Source organism: Pseudonaja textilis, chromosome Z, assembly GCF_049901715.1.
Source record: "Pseudonaja textilis isolate UNSWEBS1 chromosome Z, rPseTex1.2, whole genome shotgun sequence".
In the NCBI taxonomy this organism is placed as follows: domain Eukaryota; kingdom Metazoa; phylum Chordata; class Lepidosauria; order Squamata; family Elapidae; genus Pseudonaja; species Pseudonaja textilis.
The window spans coordinates 46,217,186-46,235,079 of record NC_142008.1 but is presented as its reverse complement, the minus strand read 5'-3'; the positions used below and the strand labels follow the sequence as shown (position 1 = coordinate 46,235,079).

Below are 17,894 nucleotides of genomic sequence, written 5' to 3'. Positions count from 1 at the left end.
GAGAGACCTTCAAATTACCTTAAAAATTCTGCAGGCACATAGATTTTCTATAAATGCCAGGCAGAGCTGGCTGCTCACAACCACCCACCTTCTACATCTAGGGGCAGTCAGATATGGTCTCCTGTGAGTACTTCCTCTCTCTGAAACACCAGGAGAGCTTGCAGTCCTTAGTGAAACAGACTCAATATCAGCATACAGTGCCCCTGTCTCTGCTCTCGCAGATCCTGGGCAAGATGGTATCTTGTATATCCATTGTCCCATGGATTCAATTGTGTTTTCAGTCTCTACAGTGGTTCCTCCTGCCCTATCAGAGGTCAGTCAGGAGCCATTCATTGATCAAGGTCCTGGTTCCTCAATCGATTACCCGATCCTTCCGATTGTGGCAGTTCCAGGCCTTAACAGAGGCCACCTATTCAAGGAGCCCAGCTGCATGATTATTACCATCAATGCCAGCCTTTATGGTTGGGGAGCGCACCTACAATCACAGATGGAGCAGGGTTGGTGGTCCCAGTCAGACAGCAGATGACAGATCAACTGGCTGGAACTCAGGGCTGTCCTAGCCCTCAGGCAGTTTCAGGACAGAATAGCAGGTACTCATGTCCTAATACTGATGGACAATGTAGCCACCAAGCCCATATCAACCTTCAAGGGGGCATCAGATCTAAGAATCTCAAGGAAGAGGCAGAGAGGTTAGGTCTTTGGGCAGAGAAGCATCTTCTGTCCCTCAGGGTGGGAACACATTTCGGGGGTCAACAAGTACAAGCTGATTGGCTCAGCAGAGCCAAGAAAGACCACTTGTAATGGCGTCTCCACCCGTCCTTATTCAGGGAAATGACATAGATATTTGTTTGCTTTCCGTGCAATGCCCAGCTGCCCAGTACTTCACCAGATTTGCCACGCCAGGGCGGAAGGGATCAATGCCCTTTGGAGCCAATGGCTATGGCGTCTCCTATGCCTTTCTGCCTCTTCCCCTCATACAGGCTATAATCAGAGAAGACAGAGATTCTACTCCTGCCCCCCTCCATTGGCCCAGATATCCCTGGTTTGCAGATCTGATGAACCTATCGATGGCTTGACCTTGGAGGATTCCACCCAACAAGAGGGGGCCAGGTCCATCTGGAGCCATAATGGCTCCAGCTGGCCGTCTGGCATTTGATGGGGATCTTTAATCAGGGAAATTTACTCTTCCAAGGTGACTGCCACAATCCAGGCCTCTAGGAGACCATTAACAAACTGCATATACAATGTCACTTGGAGAACCTTTTGTCTGATGTGTACCAAGACCACCTTGGCATCTATTGGTAAAGTTATGGAGTTCTTCCAGGATGGGTTGGACAGAGGATTCTCACCCAACACTCTTTGCAGGCAGGTGGTGGCCTTGATGTCAGTTTTGTCTGCAAGGACTTTGGATTCTCTTTCCCACCATCCCTTGGTTCATAGGTTCCTCAAGGGGGCTACGAACTTGCAGCTAACTGTGGTCCACAGGTATCCTACATGGGACCTGTCAAAAGTCCTGCAGACTCTTACGGGGGCTCCCTTTTAACCATTGAGATCTATTGGCCTGCAGTTCCTAACAAGATGGCCTTCTTGGTGGCCATCATGTCGGCTAGAAGGGTTTCTGAGTTGGCAGCACTCTCTGTTAGGGAAGACATATGCATTTTTCACCAGAGCAGGGGGATAACTGAGGTTAGACCCTACTTTCATTCCAAAAGTTAACTCTTTGTTTCACAGACCACAGGAGTTGGTATTGCCGGACTTCTGCCCGAACATGCTTGAAAAGAAATGGCACATTCTTGACGTAAGTAGAGCTCACTGCATATATATCAAAAGGACCTCTACATTCTGGAAAACGGAACTTTTTGTGTCTTTCCAACCTGCCACATTAGACAGTAGGGTCTCTCCATCAACAATGGGCAGATGGATTTGGTCTTGCATATCTACAGCTTAGGAGACTTGAGGTCTCCCAGTGCCCAGTAGACTTACAGCTCACTCCACAAGGAGTGCAGCTACAATGGCAGCTTCAGCTATGCAGTCCTCCATAGAGATCTGCTGGGCTGCCACTTGGTCATCGACTGCCCTGTTCATCGGTCACTACCGTCTGGACATTTTTGCTTCCACTGATGCTGTCTTTGTCAGAGGGTGCCGAAGAGTGCTCCAGAGGGGGCACATGGAGCAAACAGATACAGACCAGATCTAAGCCCTCCCAAGGACACATCGGCTTTGGTAAGACCCTGTTGTGGACGCTCGCAGTAGTATAACAGAGAAAGGGCATTGGCTTACCTGAGATGCCCATTCTCATTAATTGCTAGAGAGTCCAACCCCACTGTAGGGATGTTCTGGTCAGTTCTGGGTGAAAGTATTATTTTTTTTACAGAGACATATCACGTCTGTCAAAACTATTTCGCCGAAAGCTGTGTAACCATGGCAACAGAGGCAGGTCTAAATAGCTTGGGTAGACTCTGTCCCAAGATGAAGGAGGCAGAGTTTAACCCTGTTCTGGAGTCTCTAGCAATTAACGAGAATAGGTGTCTTAGGTACCTTCATTATGTTTTATTATTTTTCAAGCATGGAAAAACTTGATAGATTTTACCTGAAGCTTAAAACAGACAAATATAGAAAAGGCTTTAAGATTTTGGCCTTAAATACAATAATAATTATAAAATCTCATATTGACCATGTGTGCAATATATAACCAATTAATTACAAATTATACAGAATACAGAGTGGCTATTTCAATGCCATTTAAAATAAAATAGGATATAAATCAAGGACTTCCATTTTCTTACATTGTGTGCTTATTTGAATTTTTATTTTATTGGTAAAATATAACAATTACATCAACAAAATACCTTAATGATTAGACATTATAGATTATATATTATAGCAATTAAAATAAATTAGACATACAGGAAGAAAAAGAAAGTTAATATTAAGGGGAAAAATGATCCACATAATATCAATATGAAATTAATGTTAATAATCCTACAGTTTAGTTGTTGTAGTACTTTAGAAAAAAATAATAAAAATACATCAATATGAAAAACAAAAAAAGCTTGTTTGGTTTTGTGGTTAAGTTACCAAATCAGAAATCAAGAGGGAATTCTAGTCCTGACTTAAGCATGAAAACTAACTGGGTGATTTTGGGCCAATGACTTTAGCCTCAGCCCAACTCATTCCACAAAGAGGAGGAGTATAAAAGAATATTAGGTATGTTCACCAATTTGAACTATTTATTAAAATAATAAAAGCAGAATTAAAAAATGTTGAAGAAAACAAACTAAACAACCTTTATTAAAAAAAGTTAAAAGCCTTTCTTAAAATATTACAGCTGAATCACATCATAGAACTTCATTCAAAATCCATAGTTTACCCTTCCTAATAAATTAGAGTGAGAAGCCATAATTTGTTCTTGGAATTTTAACAAATGACTGAAGAGCTGTAGTGGCTCAGTGGTTAGTACGCAGTACTGCAGGCTACTTCTGCTGCCTGCCAGCTGCCTGTAATTTGACAGTTCGAATCTCACCATGCTCAAGGTTGACTCAGCCTTCCATCCTTCCAAAGTGGGTAAAATGAGGGCCCAGATTGTTGGGGGCAATATGCTGATTTTGTAAACCACTTAGAGAGAGCTGTAAAGCACTCTGAAGCAGTATATAAGTCTAAGTGCTATTGCTATTGCTAGTGCAACATATATCTTACACTAACAGTAGTTAGTCTAAAATGAATTTCAAATCAACTTTATTTGTTTAAATGTAAATGTTATAACACACAATTCTAAATGTAACAAACCATAATTATCTTTTTAAAATGCAGTAATATGCAGCTAATTTTTCTGGCTTTCACAGAACTGTTCACATACTTGTTTTGGGAATTTAAAAGATATTTACTTGTCTCAGTTTGAATTATTTGACTGTTTGTATCATATTGCTAAGATACAAATAATATATGCTACTTAGTCATCTGATATTTATTATGTGCCCTCAAGTCATTTTCAGCTCCTAGTAACCACAGAGATAGATTTTCTCCATGATGATCGATCCCTAACCTAATCTCTCAGAACTTCCAACCTGCACTGATTTCCATTGTAACTGAGCCCATCTATTCTGCTGCAGATGGTCCTATTCTTCCCTTTTTTTCACTTTTAGAACCTTTTCCATAATTTTATCCTGGTCATTTGTGTATCAAATGAGAACTTAGTGTTGATTTGTTTGATGATCCATTTATTTTATTTTTAGTTCTTCTATAAATGGTGATTTCTTCAATTTTTTTAAAAAAATATTAAAGTATTATAAATATTTTACCCCCAAACAGTAGCATTGTTAAATACTATTTATAGATGGTGTTTTTAATTATCTTTGGAGCAATATATTTGACACCATCAATATTTTACTTTTTAAAAAAACCAAAAAGATCTGTTGATCTGAAAAACCCCATTTCTCTACATTATGGACCATTTTCCTGAGTTACATACAACATCAATGCAATATTCATATATTCTTAAATTATTAACCTCTAAGAGTTATAGGTCAAATCTAGGCTATTTATTTATGTAAAAATCTGTCTAAAGGAATTACTGTTACAAATTCCAAGGCTCCATCCCTAAAGGTCACTTGTTCGAAGAAGTTAGCTCTCAAGAATATGTATACACCAGGAATGACACAACTTAAAGATCATCTTTTAGTGATCACTGTCTGAAGAATCTAAAATTGATACTTAGATATTTCAAAATTTACAATAGAAATCTTTGTTTTTTCATTTTTGATAATCCTTTTCAAAGAAAAAAATGAGTTGTTACATGTTGTAATATGTGTTGATATTGTAGTTACCAATTATTCCACAATAACAAATTATACCTCTATGTAGATTTCTGGACCCAGCAAACATAGAGGTTTTAATTCTAAATCACTCTTCTTTTACTAATAGTAGCATAACAGTATTAAACACCATTAAGAAAACAAATATTAATTTTAATTAAACTTAATTTTTTCATTATGTTGGCCCTATCATTTGTCTTATAAGATTTAATAAAGAAAAATTAACAGTTTTTTTTTAAAGCTTATAACAATTGTAAAAAAAAATAGTAAACTGTTGACCGAAAGTGAACAGGAAACAGTTAAAGCCCCATAAAGGCATAAATGAAGATTTCTGCAAAAAATTCTGACTTACCATGCTGAATGCTTTGGATAATTGAGTTAAGACACTATTTAAATTTCCTGTCATATATTACCTTTTTATAGTCCTATGAGAAATTAAAATAGTGGCTGCTCAGTGCTGGACAATATGCCCTGCCCTTCCTTTACCAATATTCCCTGGTAAAGGAACAGTCTGATCAAAAGTGTTCTTAGAAGTTGGCTTTAAGTTTGTTTTTTAACTTTGGGTAATGATATCTGAAAGCAGATTCAAAATAATATACTTGCTAATTTTAATGGTCACTGCAGACAGTATATAAAGTGAACACCAATATTGCCTTATTTCATCTTTTATATACTTTTTTCATTATAGAAGATTTGTGTCCAGATTTTGATCAGAAGTTAAGAGAATCTAATCTCTCAGCTGCTAAAAAACAAAATCACTTTCTTCTGCATACACCTAGTCTTTAAAAATGAACAATAGAGGATTAGATTGTTGACAGAAATTCAAACTATGAGATGTTTTCTTACAATTAAGTAAAAATAGAGCAAGATTAAATACATTTTGATGGAAAAATAAAGCCATATATCTAAGCCTTTAGGTAGGTTTATCATCATACTTCAGAAATCCACATTTTATTTTTAATAATTAGGTTCCCCTCCTAAAAAAAAGCATTGCAATAAATAAGACCTTCCCAATGCACATAATGGTGCAAAAATATCCAGGATACAATCTACCCAAACTTTGTGTGTGTCTCATAATTAATATGAAACTGTTTATTTAATAATAAAAGTATTTTATTTAACAACAAAAACTCAATTTTTAATATTTCGGTTTTCAATGTATAAAAAAAAATCTGTAGTCTGTGAAAGAGATGAAACTGCTTATGTTCCTCTCCCTGAAGGTGGAATCAATCATTGTGGCAGAAAAGACTGACATTTAGAAAAGAAAATTCTTAAGGAAAATGTCATGCTTAAAAAACTAGATTTAAATGCCCTGGTTCCTGATTGGTTTTTATTGCCCAGAGATGCATACAGTGATTGATTATGAGACTTACAGATGTTTACACTTTTTTTATTTCTCTGATAAGAATAATATAATTTCCAATATTATTCAGTGTACAGTATCAAAGGTTACAATAGATCACGTTTATAGTGGTAGCAACAATTATCTAATGTATAAGTATATTGAAGCCAGGCATAGTTCAGACTCACACTGCTGTTGGAATAATCTAATAATTATTCCATTAATAATTCCAACTGCCAAATGCAGTCAATGCATAAATGAATGTGCTTAAAATACTATGAAACTTTTAGGATACCTTTTAAACCAAATAGTGTATCGCAGAGGATGGTTGAGATCCCAAAGGAAAGTAATAAATTTATCAGCATTTTGGTACTCGCCTGAAATAGTTTTATTTTATTTTGATTTGCTACACATTTCTTTCCATTAGTCATAAGGTGAACAGTAAGTAAAACATTTTGTTTTACTTTCTGTTAATTGAAACTATATCAATTATATATAAATTTGAATATATTCATTAGAAAAGTCATTTAAGATTGCTGAGTATATAAAAATTACAAGTAGTCCTAAACTTAAAATTGTAATTGAGCCCTGAATCATGATTGTAAGTTGTACCAGTTCATTGTTTGCAATGGGCATTTTTTTGTTGAAAAGAATAAGTAAATGACAGTACTACCAAAAATTTAAATTGTAGTCCCATGATCACATGATACTTTACAGCCATGGCCTAGAATGTGCACTTGGGAGCGCCAGAAACTGGAAGAGCAGCTCCCCAGAGCACATGTGCACACTGGCCAGCTGGTCCTTGCACATGCATGAACATTAAAAACTGGAAGACCAGGTGGCCGGCACGCATGCCTGCTGGAAAGTTAAGTTTCCAGCACTCCCACGCATGTGCATCAGGGAGCTACTCTTCTAGTGTGTGACGTGTTTTGGTACCCAGGGCTGAAAAGGTTAGCCACCATAGTTATAAAAGATAGGCCTTTCAATAAATTGGCTCCCTATGTCAGGCTTTTAGATTTATTTTAGAGAGAAGTTTTATCCTCTTCCCTCCTAGAAATGTGTTAAAAGTGACCATATTGGAAATTAACCATGTAGAACCATATAGAAATATGTTTCTATATTAAGAATAATCACAGAAAAAGAACTGTCATTCTTTAGAAACAATTGTTTAAACTCCCATGGATTATATACAATAACATGGTGCATATCATTTTATTGGTTATCTCAATAAAAATAAATAAAAGCATTGCTGAAATGTCAGGAACAATGCACAGAATATTTTTTTGTGTAACATTGGCATAATTAATGAATTTCCTCCAAGATGTTATAAAAGTGTACAGCTCTTTCAATGAGATCTTGCAAACTTTTGACCTATATTTATTTATCTTTTGCTAATTATTGTTTGAGAAGCAATAAAATTTGTATCTGTGAACTTGTAGTCTAGGTTGTCAAATTCCCTGCAGTGGAACTTTGATTGGCCCATCTCTTTCAATGTTATAATACTTACTTAAAGTATTTAAATTTGGGAGGACATTTTAATTTACCAAGATGAGAATTTTACTTTGGGTTAAAGACTTCATGTCTTTAAATTTGCCGCTAATGCTCATATTTAAAATGATATTCTGTTAGTTTTCTTAGGTGAAAACTATAGTGAAACAGTCATATTGAGGAACATTAAGAGATTATTTTTAGAAACTACAGATAGTTTTAAAGCATTATATTAAGAAACTATGGAGCGACGGATCCTGATTATTTTTATTTTCTTTATATTAAAAATATGCTTAAAATGAATATATTGTATATTTAGCAATTCTTAAAACTACTATGAATTTTTTTAATTGAAGGATGTGATAAGTATAAACTAAATAAATGGATGAACCGATAAATACTTACAATGTTGGATTCAGCTCAATAGTCTTAAATTTCCTAAGATTAACCTTAAAGATCAGTTTTACTTCCAAGAATGTATCTTTAGACATAGAGCAAATTGTTCTGTTTTTCGGAAGTGTTTCCACATGCTCAGAAAAAATCCCTGTGTGTTTGTGAGAGAGAGGAGGGGAGGGGGAGGGAGGGAGGGAGGGAGGGCGAGCAAGAGCGCATTAGATTGAAGCAAACTGGTAAGTATGTCATCGCAGACAATATGTTCATGTCATCATGACAATGTTAGCCATTTTGTTAAGGGGTAGGATTCATCAGCAGTTGTGCTGGCCAACTATCCAAACATTTCCTGAAGTCTAAATATAGCCACTAGCGCCAAAAGATTAATAATCAGCATTATAAAGTAGCAACCTTGCAGTTCAGAACATGAAACATGAGATACAACAGTATACACATGCACACACAAGCAACTGTATGTAATACTTACATTAAAATATTTAATGAATAAATGCCAGAATTCCTCCTTTAATATATTAACATTACAATTGATAATTAATAAGCACATATAAAAGGATGGCATACAGCAACATCTGAATTTAATGTTTAAAGATATTCTTGTAATTTACAATTCTGTTTCGTAAAAGGAAGTTTTTTTTCATCAACATTCCTCTAGGCATATTACCTACAATGGTAGAATTCAGTTGTTATGGCTTCATTTAGATTCTGTGATCTTACATTTGTGCAGAAATAAAAATTTGAGAAGATTCATAGCGTGTCTATTTCTACATAGTTAAATTATTTTGGAAACCCTACTTTATAATATATTGATTTTTTTTACTTATTTACTTAATTTTCTGGTTCTAAGATTCTTAATTATTAAGTGTGCACCTAATTAATTATATTCCTAAATATGTACAAATTCTTTACTATTTAGCAAAAAGCATCACCTTCTTCTCTCCAGCTGTGCAGCATATTAAACAGTGCAATCCTGGTCAAGTCTGCCTAAAATGAAACACTACTTTTCATTATATAGGATTGCAACCTTAAGCTTGATTAATACTAAAAATGTAAACATTTTTCAAGAAAATTGCATCTGATAATTTTTTTCTTCAATTGTGGCCAGTTCTCAGGAGACTGCTTAGACGAGTTCCTGCAGTTTTCTTGGCAGACTTTCAGAAGTAGTTTGCGATTGCCTCCTTCCTATGGCTGAAATAAATTGAATCATCCAAGGTTACCCAGCTGGCTTTATGCCTAAGGTGGGCCTAGAATTCAAGGTTTCTATATTTCTAGCCTGGTGTCTTAACTACTAAAATGGCTCTCCTAATAATTTAGTTACATATAAAAGATGAATAATACTTCTCTTAATTTATGTTCCCTATAATATTTTTTCTCAGGAGAATATAAACTATATGGCAAAAAAGTAATTAATTTTGAGTATCAGAAAAAGAACAAAGGGAAAGAAAAGTCCTTGATATGTGAGTCATCTTGTAGCTTTTGCATTTGGCAGCTTCTCCTAAAATTTTCTGAAATAAGACATTCACATTCACTCAAAGCTGTTAAGTGGCCGATGAGAACTTAGGCTGAGCAAAGCATTTTAGTCAGTACTTGTGTATTTAGGCAAGTAGAGCTTTGCAAAAAAAATTTGTTGTATTGCATTGGAAGATGATTAAAAGCAACTTTTTGCTTCCCTAGAATTATCTCTATTCTATAGGAGAATATTTGTAGCTTAGGGGCCTTAGTGCTATCTGAATTTGTTGCAGATGTTTTCTGCAGATTTGTTGCATAGCTTTCTTGCAGATGTTTCATTACTCAAATTAGATAACATCAATGCTAGTGTTATCAGTGATGTTGCCTATGATATTGCCTAGTTTGGATAATGAAACATCTGCAAGAAAACTATCAAGCTCAGAGGACACCAGATGCCTCTTTACTTCTCTGTCAGACTGATATACATGGAAGTTAGCCTAGTAGCTAACTTATTATCTGTTGCACATTCAAGAAAGATGCAAAAATTAATACAAGAAAGTGAGAATCCCTCGGTTGTGTGAGAAATATCCTTTCTTCTGTGACAATGAAGTTGCTGGCACAAAAAAGAACTCCAGCAAATACAACTGCAAATGAGACGAGTACTATTAACTAAGACTAATTCCACATGCCCATTGGCGGTTTCTCTGGATTTTTGTGTTTGAAAGTTTCATTTTTGGGAAATATAATGGGATCCTAACAACATTGTCCAGTCACCAAGTAAAGGGGCTACTATGGAGACCTCACCCCTTTCCTAAGAGGTCTGTAGGGGCGTGCATAAGTGCACCAACGTGCCTACTGTCCCTGTCCTATTGTTTCTTTTATTTTTCTTATATGTATCCATGTATTCATAACTACCGTATATACTCGAGTATAAGCCGAGTTTTCAGCACATTTTTTGTGCTGAAAACACCCCCCTTGGCTTATACTCGAGTGACAGATTCCCCTCTGAAAAAACCCACCATCATGTGAGAATGCTCAGACACGAAATCTATCCGCCCGAAAATAAGTGTGTGTGTGTGTGTGGGGATTTTAACAGAGGGAAGACGTAGGGAGAAGGCAAAAGTGACGGAAGATCCTTCAGGGGAAACTGAGGGGGAGACTCACCCTTGGTCCAGATGAGCCCCCTTCCCCGCCCCTAAGGAAGTAGAGGCAGCCAGCAAGGACAGGCAAGCCCCACTTTGCGGACTCCGTCCATCCTCGCTCCGTCCCACCCACCCACCCAAAGCCACGAAGTCCCCCAATCGCACAGCCCAGAATCGCCCTTCCCTCAGGGGGCAGCAACGATGCCCGGCGTTTCCTGAGACAAGAAGCTTCACTGTGCAATGAAAGCGCCCTGGCTCTAGGCGTGCGGGCTCAGAAAACAACGCGAGCCACCACCACCACCTCCTTCTCCTCCTGAGTGGACTGAAAGCAGCTGGGGCTGAGGAAACGAAGCCACCTCGGCTTGCGTTGTTTTCTGAGCCCGCAAGCCTAGAGCCAGGGCACTTTCATTGCATGGTGGAGCTTCTTGTCTCGGGAAACGCTGGGCATGGTTGCTGCCCCCTGAGGGGAGGGCGATTCTGGGCTGCGCGATTGGGGGACTTTGTGGCTTTGGGTGGGTGGGTGGGTGGGAGCGAGGACGTTGACTTTAAGCACTGCCGATCGAGTGTTTCACAAATACCAGTGGGACCTCCGTCCACCACCACTCCTCCCTCTTTTGCCTCCTTCCTTTTGATCAATCAGGTTTTCCCAGTATTTGCTCACAGCTGTGTTTTCTCTTCTGCCGTGCTAGGCGTTGAACGCGGGGATTTCTGATTCCCCTTACATGCGCGTGGATATGTCACGGGGCATTTTCTTCCAAACGCCCCACAGGCAGAGAACACTGACTTTCATGATAGTGAGATCGTTTCCCAAATTTCCCTTAAATCAGGGAAGAAATCAGAAACAAACCTTTGGACTGAGAATAAGCATGTTCCTATGATGCCATTTTTGTTCACTGCAGTGTGAAAAGTGTGAAAAAACACACTTCTTTTTCTTCATCTTCTTGTTCACTATTTACTGGTCTCTTTCAAAGAGGAAATTGTGAACATCAAACTTATTCTCAACTGTCCTAGTGAAAGTTTTAATTAGATAATAATTCCCTCCCCGTGGCATTTTTTAATGCCAAGAGTGAATGAAGTTAACTTGCAATTGAGTATTTATGCCATGTTAATTCATGCCATCTTGACACTAATGAAAGCAACATGCCTTTTTAGTTTAACCTACTGATGCCTCAATTAATGTAATTTTATTGGTATCTATTTTTATTTTTGAAATTTACCAGTAGCTGCTGTATTTCCCACCCTAGGCTTATACTCGAGTCAATAAGTTTTCCCAGTTTTTTGTGGTAAAATTAGGTGCCTCGGCTTATATTCGGGTCGACTTATACTCGATTATATACGGTATGTTTTTACTTATACCTGTTATCCTGTAAACAATTGACAAACCAAATAAAAAAAATTAAAAAAATCTGATTAAACCAAATAAAAAAAATTAAAAAAATCTGATTACTCTGCTTATGAAAAGAATATTAATGTAAGTGATCAGCTGCCTACATCTTCCTATAATATTGGTGAACCCAAAAGATTTTTGAGTTTGTAAACTAAATACTATTAGGAGCATTAGTTCAGTGTTTTGAAGCTGTGAGATGTAGCTGTTTTTGATTTTAATTATGTATAAGGAATGGCACATGCTATTAAACTTTTGTTCAGTATCTGCTGCCCCCAAATGCTAGGTTGCTAGCAGCGCTCATAATGAAAACAGTATATTCTTATTTGAACTTAACCAGTTTCCAGCCCACGACAAGCTTGTCTTGTCAGTATCTGCCTAAGTGTGCCAAGTGATAGCATTGACCTAACAGTGGAAGGAGAGAAAGAAAATGTGTCTGTTAAATTGATGCATTACTGCAGGTCTTACAAAGCATGAACTTAACCATATGCTTTAAATGTTCTTTCCAGTCACAATAAACTTCATTAAAGATTAATTAATTACAAATTTTGTCAGCAAAACATATAGAATATTTTTTGGAAGAACTTTGAACATTCCCAATAGTATTAGTGAAATTTGAAAGAACTTCCCACTCCTTTTCTATATGAGTATAGATTTGAAATAGACAATTGACACCACAGGACTCATGGCTGCTTATTGATATTGTCGATTCTTCTATGATTACCATCATACCAAATGTTAGTTTGTAAAATGTACAGGGCAGATTTTTATATATTATTTGTTTATAAATAATTTCTTTACGATACATCATTCTTCATTCATGCAATATATACAGACACTGTTGATATTATCTTCCCTGAAAAGTTTAAATACATGTAGTATCTACTCTATTGCAAACCTTTAGTTGACTGATTCAATGATTCCTTAGCATATTTTCAGTCCACTTGAGGCATAGAATGTTTTTCTACAGAAGCACTTAGCCAATTAACCTTTGTCTCAGAAGTATCACAAACGTTGATGTTCTGATGTTAATATGTTCATAAATGGTCTCCAAGAAATATAATCCAATATACAAATGGAAATATAAGTAAGCATAATAGTGAAATGGGATTTGAAGGTAGCTATCTGGGGTATAGTATCATATTTATAGAAACTTTTTCAATCTTTTGTCCAATGTACAGTACATGCTCACTGGGAATTTGGGGAGTTGACACCCAGGAAGACTCTAGGATAGAGTAGTTTCTGTCAAAAAGGAGTCTATTTCCAGGTGGAATAGAGAGAGACAAAATATAGCTTATTTTCAGATTGTGGCAAAGCAGAACTTTTGATGTATGGAGAAAGAAGAAGAAAAACTTCACTCTGTGCGATCCTGGGAAGAAAACTTTTTATGGCCAGTATGTCTCACAAAGGCATACTTGATCAACACACAGAGGAAGAATCTGAAATAGGCAGTTAGGACAGCAGGAACTATATAGTGGAAGGTGCCCCAAAGGCAAAGATGGGGAAAAAACAAACAGGTTGGGGGACTTGAAGCACCCTTGGAGTCGTGAATGTGGGCAGGGTATCAAGTGTCTGGATTTTGATCATGAGATTGTAGCAGCACTCCAGTGGCAGTAATTTTGGCACCAGTCTTTTTGTTTAGCCATAACTTAAATAAGTCAAAAACTAACTGTAATCTAATGGACACTTTTAAAAATAAGCTATTAAATTACTAATTTCCTCTCTGTGTTCTCTCTATGTTTGGCATGTGTAATACTTATTCAAGATCTGTTGAATTTAGGTAATCAAATAACCAAATTTAGATAATTAAATAACCAAATTTGAATTGCTTTTCCCTGCCTCCAGCTGTCAGAAATGACAGGAACAAAAAGAAAAAGGAGACTTTAAAGCAAGAGCTCTTGGAGAATTATGAAATGACAGCAGAACTGGATGATCTCACTGAGAAAATCAGAAAATCTCACCAGGAAACATTCCCTTCACTCTGCCAGCTAGGCAAATATACAACGGTAACAGCTATTATAAACTTTTATGTCATGTTATGTTTGTTTCATTTCATTTCATTTTATTATGAGGACTGGAAGATTAGATGGGATCTCAGAATTAGAGAAATTAATTGCTCTATAAAAACTCTGGCTATTTTAGTACAATCACATGCATTAAAATAGAATCCTTTTACCCAACACTGATCTATCTTGGATAATCCAGTAAATAACTGAACAATAGTATTTAGTTGATGGACCAAAAATAAATAGAACAAATTTGTACTTGTAAACAAATTTTTGCAATTGATAATAGTAAATCAGTTAAACAAAAGTATCTCTTGGGTATAGCATATTGTTAGAGTGGAAATAGGAAATTTCCATGGTTTTATTTCATTTTACTGGAAAATGGTAAAAAAATAATTAATCTGGATGGGTTGTACATCCTTTTGATAAAAGAAATACCATTTTTAAAGTGGAAATGTAAGGAAGAAAAGTAAAAATTTAGGTGTTGAGCTGCAAAGTATAATTCAGTGTCCAGTGGATAAATAACAAAGTAGCGAATTTCCCAATAAGAATATGTATACGTACCCATAATTGAAGTTAGTAATACACTTTCAATATACAATATTATATATACATACCCCGTGTTTCTCCAAAAAAACAAACCTTGTAAAGAAGCCCTATCATGTTTTGAGCATATGTGATTAAATTAAGCCCCATCCACAAAATTAGCCCTAATTAAGACCCTGCCCACCCCAGGGTGCATGGGGTGGGGTGAAGCACATAGGAAAAAAATAAGCTAGAGTGGGGATGGGGGTGTGGAACTGCCCTACTTACCAGGCCTCGCACACTCTGACATCTGTCTCGCCTTCTGCGGCCGCTTGCTGCCACTCAAACACATAGCCCTGCCCTCTGTTTCATCTTCAGATTATTGACTCACCTTGCGGTAGTGCCATTGACAGCCCCGTCCAGCAGGAGCCGGCTGCTGGCCCACATCTTCATTGCCACCACTCGCATGCATCTCCCTGGTCTCAGATGCCTTCCGGAAAGCCCTCTGCACCCGATAATAGAGCTCTGGATTGATACTCTATTATCAGCTGCAGAGGGCTTTCTGGAAGGCATTTGCAGCCGATAACAGAGCTCCGGATCAATCCGGAGCTCTGTTATGGGCCGCAGAGAGCTTTCCGGATGGCATTTGCAGAACTCATTATCGGCTGCAGAGGGCTTCCAGAAGGCATCTGAAGGCGAAACAGAGGCTGGGGCAGTGCGTGTGAGTAGCGGCAAGGGCTACAGAAAAGTTAGCCAACAGCAGGCTTCTGCTGGGCGGGGCTATCAGTGCAATTGCCATGAAGTGAGTCAATAATTAGGAACCTCCAAAAAAAAGGCCTAGCTGTTTTGGGGGGAGGTCAAAAGAAAATAAGACCCGGCCTTCTTTTTGAAGAAACACGGTATTATAGGTATTTTGCCAGACTGCTAAAAGTTAGTAGCAGAGTAGGATACTATATAATCAAGTCCGTTCAAGAGGATAAAATGAAATAAATACTGGGAGTCAAACAAGGTAAGAATTGAAGATCAAAATCTTGAGCAAGTAAGAACTAGGAAGAAAATAGGAATCAATTAATTAATTTTTATTTGGTAACTAGCAAATAAAACAAAAAAAATCACAGTTAATTAAGATAAAAAGAAAAACACACAACCTTCTAAAATATTTAAGAAAAATTTGGAAGAGGTGCTTAGGTGTACTGTACAATCTGTAGACCTGTGATGGCGAACCTATGGCATGCGTGCCAGAAATGGCATGCAGAGCCATCTCTCCAGGCATGCCAGCCATCTCCTGTTGCTCTTTTGGGTTCTGGCATGTGCATGCGCACCAGCTAGCTGGTCTTCCCATGTGCATGCATGCCAGAAACTGGAAGATCAGGTGGCTGGCAGGCATGTACGCTGGAAACTGGAAGATCAGCTTCCCAGCACACACATACGAGCTGGGGAGCTGCTCTTCCAGTTTACCACGCTCCCCTGCGTATGCACTTCCGTTTTGGCACTCGGTGTCAGAAGGGTTCGCCAACACTGCTATAGATCAATACTTAGCTGTGGACAATAAAATGAAATCAGACTTTTAAGATAGTAATAACACAAGATAGAATGAGTCAGGATGTTTAGTGAAAAATGGACATCATTATGCATGGTGAGCACCTCCATAGACAGAACAATATGAAATAACATATTCCATCATTTCAATTATTCCTCCACAGATGAATCCAGTCTTTGTTCAAAAGGGATATTTTGATATTTCTCTTTGATGATTAGCTGCTTGGAGGAAAGTATTGGTTCTGAAAGGATTGAATCTCTTTATGCATGTTACATATACTCACAAGAAATATGGTTCTATAAGTGAAATATGTTATTTATTTATTTTCAAAAGGCAACTGAACATCACAAATGTGAACATTGTTTCACCCGATTTGTACACGAGCATCAGTGTTTTGTGAGTTTTTATTAGGTTTTGTTTTCTCTGTCTGATTCAACTGTGGGAGTCGGAATCTCATAGGGGAACCAGATCTTTTCTAGCATCTTGAAGCTTCTTTTTGACTTACCAGCCTCGTCTTTCTCTAATAAGGTGGGGTGTATGTTTGAAAAAACAGTTGAGAAGCACACCTGTTTCTCTAATGGATTGTGGTCTGTGATTAGTTGTCACAAAAAAGATGAATTTCAGAAGTCCAGTTTGATGTACAGATAGTCCTTGACTTATGACCATTCATTCAGTAACTGCTCTAAATTATGACAGTACTGAATGAAGGGACTTAAGACCTTTGTCTAAAATTAAGACTATTGCAGTGCCTTTGCACACATGATAAAATTTGAGGTGCTTTGCAGTCAGCTCACACTTACATTTCAAGGGTGCTACAACTCTCCCACATGCCTATCTTTGCCCCCATATTGGCAAATTAACCCGGCTTACTAGCATGTACAAAGCTGATAGAATTGGAAGGAACCTTAGAGGTCTTCTAAGCCAACCATTTACTCAAGCAGGAGACCCTATACCATTTCAGACAGATGGCTGTCCAGTCTTTTCTTAAAGTTCTCCAGTGGTGAAGCATCTACAATGTCTCAAGAAAAGCTATTCCACTGGTTATTTGTCCTCGCTGTTAGGAAGTTTCTCCTTAATTCCAGATTGCTTCTCTCCTTGATTAGTTTCCATCCATTGTTGCTTGTTTTGCCTTCTGGTGCTTTGGAAAATAAGTTGACCTCCTCTTCTTTGCTGCAGCCCTTTAAATATTGGAATACTGCTATATGTCATCCCTAGGCTTTTTCTCTAGACTAGACATATCCATTCTTTGTATGTTTTCGTCTCCAGGCTTTTAATCATCTTAGTTGCGCTTTGCATTTTTTCTAAATTCTCAACATCTTTTTTATAAAGATGGTTTATAAAATGGTGACCAAACATGGTTTTATACAGATGGTTTTATAAAGTGGTTACCAAAACTGATAAAGTATTTTAGGTGTGGTCTTACAAAGAATTTATAAACAGTACTAATGCTTTATGTGACTTTGATTCTGTGCTTCTGTTTATTCAATCAAGGATTTGTATGAGCTTTTTTGCTGCTGCCATACACTGCTGGCTCATGTGTTTAAGTGATTATCCACTAGGTCTTCAGGGACCCGCTTACTGTTACTGTTTCTTTAGCTGGGTTTTGCCTAATCTGTACTTGTACCTTTGGTTTTTCCTGCCTAAGGGTAAAACCTTGCTTTTCTCTGCATTAAATTTCATGTTGTTGGATAGGGTACATTGTTCAAGTCTGTCAAGATTTTTTGGATCCTGAGCTTGTCTTATGGGTTGTCCTGCCAGCCATCTGCAAATTTTATGACTTCTTCTATTCCCTCATCTAA

General features: G+C 37.4%; 1 protein-coding gene across 3 annotated transcripts in view; it reads left to right on the top strand.

The window, feature by feature from the left end:
• Nucleotides 1–17,894, top strand: part of RARB (retinoic acid receptor beta) — a 135,736-nt gene that overhangs the window by 96,751 nt on the left and 21,091 nt on the right. For all 3 annotated transcript variants that reach the window (XM_087915520.1, XM_026708151.2, XM_087915521.1), the window contains one exon: nucleotides 13,870–14,030. In XM_087915520.1, the coding sequence (XP_087771646.1) occupies nucleotides 13,870–14,030 (161 nt within the window). The remainder of the gene's footprint in view (nucleotides 1–13,869; nucleotides 14,031–17,894) is intronic.